The sequence below is a fragment of the Coregonus lavaretus genome, assembly GCF_964263955.1.
Source record: "Coregonus lavaretus genome assembly, chromosome: 5".
Lineage (NCBI taxonomy): Eukaryota > Metazoa > Chordata > Actinopteri > Salmoniformes > Salmonidae > Coregonus > Coregonus lavaretus.
In genome coordinates this window covers 62660826-62669912 of record NC_139992.1, presented here as the reverse complement: position 1 = coordinate 62669912, position 9087 = coordinate 62660826, and the positions used below count along the sequence as shown (strand labels likewise).

Here is a 9087-nt window from a genome sequence, read left to right as displayed (position 1 = left end):
CAACATTCGGAGAGTACGACCCTGCCTTACACAGGAAGCGGCACAGGTCCTAATCCAGGCACTTGTCATCTCCCGTCTGGATTACTGCAACTCGCTGTTGGCTGGGCTCCCTGCCTGTGCCATTAAACCCCTACAACTCATCCAGAATGCCGCAGCCCGTCTGGTGTTCAACCTTCCCAAGTTCTCTCACGTCACCCCGCTCCTCCGCACACTCCACTGGCTTCCAGTTGAAGCTCGCATCTGTTACAAGACCATGGTGCTTGCCTATGGAGCTGTGAGGGGAACGGCACCTCCGTACCTTCAGGCTCTGATCAGTCCCTACACCCAAACGAGGGCATCCACCTCTGGCCTGCTGGCTCCTCTTCCACTGCGGAAGCATAGTTCCCGCTCAGCCCAGTCAAAACTGTTCGCTGCTCTGGCACCCCAATGGTGGAACAAGCTCCCTCACGACGCCAGGACAGCGGAGTCACTCACCACCTTCCGGAGACATTTGAAACCCCACCTCTTTAAGGAATACCTGGGATAGGATAAAGTAATCCTTCTACCCCTCCCTTACCCCAACCCCCCCCCCCCCCCAAAAAAAAAGACATTGTAAAGTGGTTATCCCACTGGCTATAAGGTGAACGCACCAATTTGTAAGTCGCTCTGGATAAGAGCGTCTGCTAAATGACGTAAATGTAAATGTAAAATGTAATGAGTGAAGGAGGCTTAGTTGCGAAATAGGAAGCCGATTCTAGATTTAACTTTGGATTGGAGATGCTTAATGTGAGTCTGGAAGGAGAGTTTACGGTCTAACCAGACACCTAGGTATTTGTAGTTGTCCACATATTCTAAGTCAGACCCGCCGAGAGTAGTGATTATAGTCGGGCGGGCGGGTGCAAGCAGCGTTCGATTGAAGAGCATGCATTTAGTTTTACTAGCGTTTAAGAGCAGTTGGAGGCTACGGAAGGAGTGTTGTATGGCATTGAAGCTCGTTTGGAGGTTTATTAACACAGTGTCTAATGAAGGGCCAGATGTATACAAAATGGTGTCGTCTGCGTAGAGGTGGATCTGAGAGTCAACAGCAGCAAGAGCGACATCATTGATATACACAGAGAATAGAGTCGGCCCGAGAATTTAACCTTGTGGCACCCCCATAGAGACTGCCAGAGGTCCAGACAACAGGCCCTCCGATTTGACACATTGAACTCTATCCGAGAAGTAGTCGGTGAAACAGGCGAGGCAGTCATTTGAGAAACCAAGGCTATTTAGTCTGCCAATAAGAATGCGGTGATTGACAGAGTCAAAAGCCTTGGCCAGGTCGATGAAGACGGCTGCACAGTACTGTCTTTTATCAATCACAGTTATTATATCATTTAGGACCTTGAGCGTGGCTGAGGTGCACCCATGACCAGCTCGGAAACCAGATTGCATAGCAGAGAAGGTATGGTGGGATTCGAAATGGTCGGTGATCAGTTTGTTAACTTGGCTTTCAAATACTTTCGAAAGGCAGGGTAGGATGGATATAGGTCTGTAACAGTTTGGATCTAGAGTGTCACCCCCTTTGAAGAGGGGGATGACCGCGGCAGCTTTCCAATCTCTGGGGATCTCAGGCGATACGAAAGAGAGGTTGAACAGGCTAGTAATATGGGTTGCGGGGGGGGGGGGGGGGGGGGGGGGGGGGGGGGCATGGGCAAGTTGCAGCGGAGGGTGCAGAGCTGGTGGCCGGGGTAGGGGTAGCCAGTTGGAAAGCATGGCCAGCCGTAGCAAAGTGCTTATTGAAATTCTCGATTATCGTCGATTTATCGGTGGTGACAGTGTTTCCTAGCCTCAGTGCAGTGGGTAGCTAGGAGGAGGTACTCTTTTTCTGCTCCCTCTGACCAGCAGAAACACAAACAATGATCACAAGACCCATTCTGGTTACCCTCACCGATTCCACAGCACCCAACTCTGTTTTCACCCACCCTGAAACCACAAATGGATCAGCCAAAAGGCAAGGGTCCACTTTTTCCAAAAACTTCACTGCTACTGTCACAGACTCATCTTTATCCTGACCCTCGGTGCAAGCATCAGGCTCAGAGAACATCACCACACCTAACACCTCCGATACTTCGCCCTCATTCACTTCCAGTTCTCCTCCTGTCTTCAACTCACTCTGCTTACACTTTCTACCATTCTTCTTTAACAAACCATCTCCCTTTTTCCCGCCATTTTTAACCGACTCAAGCTCACCCTCTTCCTCCCCCTCTCTCTTAGACCTCCTCTGCCTCTCTTTTTCCCTCCATTCCTCCTCCATATTCCAAATATAAGTCTCCTTATGATAATACTGCACTTCTCCTGACATACATCTTGTTCTTGCCTTGTCAAGGGACGCCATTTAACTGGCTGTCACAATCTCCGTACAATCAGCACGAACCCCTCAGGATGTAGCGCTCAACAGTCCATCCCACTAATAAAGCCAGAGATCGAAGCTTGCATCGATGCATGCTTCAAAATATGTCCAAACGCAGTACGCATTAGAGAAGTGCCCTCCGTGCTCCGTTTCGCATACTTTGATTTGGACTCGTACTCTGACCCTCCTGTGCTCCAATGTGCGTGCTCGGAGCACAGTAGTATGCATTTTGAGAAACACGCCATGTGTGTACATTATACGATCAAATAGTGAGAGAGAGCCTCAATCACATTTATTTATTCACTGTACACATGAATTGAGGCAAATTAGTTCCTGTTTCAGTCACGTCTTTGATCACATTCGCATGGGTCAAACAAAAACACACTAATGATTGGTTGACAATAGAGCCTCCCACAATGCAGGTGATGGCTGCTGGATGAAGTTGGTGAAGAGCAACTGCAGAAACTGACCTTTGATCACATGATTTCGTCAAGTTCATGTAGTCGACATGAATGCAACACACTTTGAAAGGCGGTGACCGACTTGATAAAAGTAATCCACTCGAACGCGTCCATTAACTACTGTAATCATGCATGGAATCTGGAGCGTTGAAGCACCAACACAACAATCTGCTGCAAACTCTTCTGACAGTGGACATCAGTGGCAGTCAGTGCCTTTAAGATGAGGGAGGACGATTTTTTTTCATGAGCATGGCCTTTATTTCTATTACAGCATATTGGATGACTGTCATTCATATTCCATTCACCCAGTTCAATGTAACAGCGATAGGTTTAGGCTACTACATGATACTCAAATTTTCCCTATACCCATCATGAGGTTGCTACAACCTAGCCTATGAATGACAGTTTACAACGTAGGTGCACACAGGTTGAGAGACACATTTGAGGTGACAGACAGTGACACATGGACATACAGTGACATTCAATACCGGCTTGCACACTCTTGCCTGCATCTAGCTGATATAGAGTGAAATCATTAGTCCAATAGTTGCAAACAATAGTTTTTATTGGACAAATTCAGGTATGTTTATCCCTGTTTTGTTCCGTTTGCTTACATTGTTGTCACCATATTAGCTAAAGTAACGTCATAGTCAGCATAGCTAATAGAACTAATGCATTAGTAAACCTGCTACAATCATGCTGTAACGTTACATGTCTTTGTGGTTATGATATTTATTTTTATTTTGACGTTATAAAATAAGCTTATACCGGGTTCCGACACCAATGCTTTCTGTTTCATAGTTGTAACAAAGGCCTTGTTTTTTTTATACATACATATATCCACATAGGCGGTCCCATGACAAAAAAACGTGCCCCCCTATGGAAATCAAATGCCCGTCCAACAGATTTGTTCTGGCGCCGGCCCTGTTCTGGAGGCAAACCTCCTAACAGTAATACTACTTCTATCTGAACATCAAATGATGTTTATTGCTGACCAGCAGATGTCACTAATGTGCATCGTGTTAAAAGCTCCAAAGTTTCTTTGGCACAATTTGGTGAAAGCCCCAAAGGCTTCAGAAAGCCTTGTTCTCCCATCACTACTTCAAACCTCTCTGCCAGAGGAAGAGGCTAAGCGAGAGGATTTACTCTGCCCAAAATCTGTCCACATTAAGCAGATCATTCATGATTAAGCAAGTGAGGAGTTTTTGTACAGAGGGCAATTAGTGTCGAATTTAGTCAAGATAAAAATGAATTGCTATTTTAATACGTGAGGCTTATTTGATCTAATATAAGTTTCGTAATGCTTAGGTTGTTAGGAGTGTACTGATATAAGTGTGATGCATGTGACATCCCGGCAACAGTTTATATTGGAGTTGTCTGCTGAAATTTGAGACGGCCTATGCATATTCATGAGGCTAGCATAGCATCTCTCTCTCCATTGAATACAGGTGGTTGACATCAACATCCCCATCAAATATTTTAAAAAGTATTCACATAATGAGATGTATCCACCAATCCAAAGACAGCCCACCGTTCTGCTCTGTGGACAACGAATCCCATTGTTAGGGCGGAGACACAAGCAAGCACCACTTTTGATTTTAGGTTCCTACAAATCAAAGTTTAGGAATTCCTGACTTTATGAGGAAACTAGGCAGGGTTACAATTATAGCGTGGCTCGGATAAACAAATACCCATGAACAAATCCGAATTTCCCCAGGCCCACAATAATTGAAATATCAAAAACATATACTGTGGGTTGTAGTTATGATCTACACCAGGGTTCTTCAATTCCGGTCCTGGAGGGCCGAAACACCTCTGTTTTTCATCCTCTCCTTCTAATCAGGGGCTAATTCAGACCTGGGACACCAGGTGAGTGCAATTAACTACCAGGTAGAAATAAAAAACAGAAGTGTTTCGGCCCTCCAGGACCGGAATTGAAGAACCCTGATCTACACAGTAATTGGACATTTATTTTTATAATTTTGGCATACACCAAGAAAAGAGACGTTTTCCTCTGTGTCCTTTAATTCTTCTACATAAAAGAAACCATCATGCATTTTTTAAATCAGACAATATTCACTATTTATTGACATCACTGTTATAGAAAATCAATCATATGAGCGGGAGAGAGATATGGTTTTGTAGCGTACATACATTAGGGATGGGGATTTGGGATTGGTTCTGGGGCTATACTAAAGCACTGGGGGAGAGAGAGGTCCAGGTCTCTTATGGCTGATAAGACGATAAGTCATGTCCCTCTGACTGCAGGCTCTAGTCGGAGTCACTGCTGCAGGAGCTGCTTGAACACTGGATGGAGGAGAAACAGAAAAGGCACACACTTAATTCAACAAAAGTTTGGGGTCACTTAGAAATGTCCTTGTTTTCGAAAGAATTGATCAGAAATACAGTGTAGACATTGTTAATGTTGTAAATGGCTATTGTAGCTGGAAACGGCTGATTTTTTATGGAATATCTACATAGGTGTACAGAGGCCCATTATCAGCAACCATCAGTCCTGTGTTGCAATGGCACGTTGGGTTTGCTAATCCAAGTTTATCATTTAAAAAGGCTAATTGATCATTAGAAAACCCTTTTGCAATTATTTCAGCACAGCTGAAAACTGTTGTGCTGATTAAAGAAGCAATAAAACTGGCCTTCTTGAGACTTTTGAACGGTAGTGTAAATTTTTTCAATTTAACAGAGATTTTACTACGTAGCACCTTCAATTAGTTTTAGACTAAAAATATGTATCTTACCCCATGACTCTGCTTCCCTTGCTTGTGACAACCACCATGCCAATGCCCATGCTTGTGCCTGTGCCTGCCTCCATGACCGTGCCCATGACCGTGCCCATGCTCATGCTCATGGCCGTGCCCATGACCATGCCCATGGCCGTGCCCTCCGCGACCGTGCCCTCCGTGTCCTCCATGACCGTGCCCTCCGTGTCCTCCACGAGGCCCATGACCGTGTCCATGATCATGGCCGTGAGGTCCGTGCCCATGCCCATGACCGTGCCCATGATCGTGCCCATGCCCATGACCTCCATGGGGACCCTGCACTGGATAGGATGGTGGCACAGGGTAGCAAGCAGAGGGGGGCTGGTAGGGAGGGCATACTGGGGGCTGGATGGTTCCAGCGGGGTACCCGCCAGGGTATCCCCCACCTGGCATTGGCGGTTCACACCCGCTTGGGTTCACATTGTAGCCAGAGGGATGCTGGTTTCCTAAACAAGGAGAGATTCATATAGAATATGAGCCAAATTACCTACACTATAAATTGTAAGAGTGGTACAGACAAAGGAAATGGGTTTGCAAACATTTACCTTGGTTGTGACCCCACATCTCGATGTTTCAGATCAAAACCCTGAAATTGAAAAAATACTTATGCATTATTATGATTATGTTTTGCTAAAATGGAACCTAGAGCTAGAGATTGATGAAGTCCTTATCAACATATCGCCACCTGTTTTGTGTCACAGGGCAGGGCTACATTCAGTCACAGGTCACATCTAACCAGTCTGACTGGTTGTGGAAAATTTGCAAACATGTTGAACAATAGTGTACTAGACAGATGGGGCTGCTGGCTGCACACTAAAACCAATGTTCCATTCCAGGGAAAGCAACAGTGGGGTGTTGGCCAACATATATATTTTTGAATCCTTTTGCAATGCTTTTTATTCATGTAGTTAACAGGTAAATACTGTCTGCACAGATACCTTTATAAACAGTTTTTCTCAGATACTTATAAAACATAATTGCTTTGACATTAATGTCAAGATACTGTATATAATATGGTATTTCAATGTAAGTTCTGATGGCATTCTTATAGATTTCCACTGGATGGAGCATTGAAAGCACTGAGGTAATCAGTAAGCACCAAAGTTACTGAATTCATTGATATTTTATGCAGGTACTAAGTATTTATCCCAGTATTTGCTGGAAAATTAAGCACTAACAAGGGTCAAATAAACAACTTTCTTGATGACTTAAGAATTAGCATTATTGCAGAAATCGCACTTTTCCAGATGGAATACAACATTTTAGCTTTGTTTTGTTTTTGGTCTTTTATTCCATCTGGAATATTACAGGAATAAACACTTAGTAAACATGTCCCTAAGTTGGTAAAAAATCACATTAAGAACAAAGAAAACAGGAAGCTAATTGTTCGCTATTTGTCTTTCTCCCCTATGATCTTACATATTTCCCTGCATTGGCAATGTTAAAGTCTCCCATAGTTCAAAGTACTGTAACACATCAATTAAAGAGCTAGCTTTATCAATCATGTTTTACATGTCTCTTTAAAAAAACATGGTTATTTTAAATTAAAGTGTCAAAATAAGGCATATTTAGAAATATTGTACTTACTGTGATGAAGTTCCAGTCAGGGTTCTCTCTGCATGGCTTCCAGAGAAATAACTCTTAATTATACTGTAGAGAGAGACACACCTTTACACCTCACTTCCTTCACCACTCCCCAAATCTCTCATCATAAACTAAACAGATATCTGTCCGTGTGTGTGTGTTTGTCGAGGGGGCGTGAGGGTGATGGCAATAGAGGGCCAGTCATTTTTATGTTTTTATGTAATTTGATGAATGTATAAAATAATTGGCCAATATTTATTTCATTTGACAAAGAATTCAGTTTCAGTTAAATAGTGCATATGGTCCATTGGGTTTTATAAAATGTATTATAATGTATTATTTATATGTACTGTATATGCGATATGTATACTGCAATTCAGCTTTTAGCTGCAATATTCTCTTCTCAGGTCTTAATAATTTTGAAAATGTATTTGATGGCAACCAAATATTTGATGAAGAACCAGAAACTACAACAGTTAGTTGAATTAGTCTAAATATATGATCATACGCGCATGGTTTGGAGGGCTCTTAGATATGAATCTTAATATAGCCTAGAATTAAATACATGAGGGAGATGGAATCACCTCAACATTAGAGTAGACCACTTTTGCGGCTTCAAAATGACTAACGAATACATTTTCATAATGAGTGAGACATAAGGTAATACAGTAACACTTGGCATCAAGTTCTTATGCATGTGTAGTAACTTTGTGATTATGACGACAGCAACATTATTGTTACTTACATAGGACTGTGGAAATTGCTTTATAATGGCATAATAATGGAGTTATTACATAAGTGGAACAAGGAACAGTCACTATTCCTCTTGTGTACAGTAGTTACAAAAACTCTTAGCTCATTGCTATGCAAATAAAATGCAAATAGCAAAGTATTATGTAATAACATGCTAATAAAATTTTGCTCAAAGTAATTACAGTTTTATTACACAGGCACAAGAATAGTTGATATCATTGATTAATTGGTTTGACTTGATAATGTACACCTGGGGAAATGGACATTCAAAGGAGAAAAAAACAAATGTTTTGTTGTCACATACACCGGATAGGTGCAGTGTGGCCCCCCTGGAGCAAATTAGGCTTACGGGCCTTGCTCAAGGGCACAGACAGATTTTTCACCTTGTCGGCTCGGGTATTTGAACCAGTGACCTTTCAGTTACTGGCCCAATGCAATAACCGCTAGGCCAGGATTTCCCAAACTAGGTCAAATAACCAACTCCTCATCAAGCTTTATTTGAATCGGCTGTGTAATGCTAGGGCAGGTCCGAGTTTTGGAAACCCTGAGCTAGGTTACCTGCTGCCCTAATGGACATTTACAGAATGGTCAGATATAAATGTATTGTGTTAATCAAATATGACTGTCAGATAGATTGGAATAGTATAGGAGATTGTGTGTGCTCTATTCATTATATTTATATCTTCAACATGCAGTTCCAAATACAGCACTGCCATTCCAATAGTTTCTGAAAAGTAGTCACTTCCTGAATTCTGTATTCAAATATATTTTTGTAAGTAGTCACTTTCTGAGATCTGTATTAAAATAGTTTTAAAAAGTTGTACTTTTTTGGGATCTGTATTCAAAGAGTTTAGTCACCTCCAAAGTAACAATTTGTTACCCCGAAAAAAGAGTTCCTTTGCACAAATCATATTTAAAACGAGTTATCCCAGGTCTGGTGGAGAAGGGGTTGAAGGAGGTGAGTACCAGCATTCTTATGAGTAGTCATGCTTCAGGAGCAAGACGAATATGATGTTGCATGGGGAGGTGAAAACAGAAATGTACCTATCAAGTACACCTTTCTTTGGAATGCCTATTGTGCAACACTTCTACTGTGTGTTATCATATGATCTCCCTTTACCATTGCTGTGATTGACAGTGC

The 9087-nt window shown here is 42.5% G+C and overlaps 1 protein-coding gene across 1 annotated transcript; it reads right to left on the bottom strand.

Annotated features, from left to right (window-relative positions):
- Positions 1-4784: 4784 nt before the first annotated feature.
- Positions 4785-7260, bottom strand: LOC311128988 (uncharacterized protein). Its single transcript, XM_084161221.1, has 4 exons — positions 7197-7260; positions 6155-6195; positions 5589-6055; positions 4785-5139 (listed from the first exon to the last, which is right to left on the bottom strand). The coding sequence occupies exons 3-4, from the start codon at positions 5876-5878 to the stop codon at positions 5025-5027; spliced, it is 405 nt and encodes a 134-aa protein (XP_084017347.1). The 5' UTR covers positions 5879-6055; positions 6155-6195; positions 7197-7260; the 3' UTR covers positions 4785-5024.
- Positions 7261-9087: the final 1827 nt, after the last annotated feature.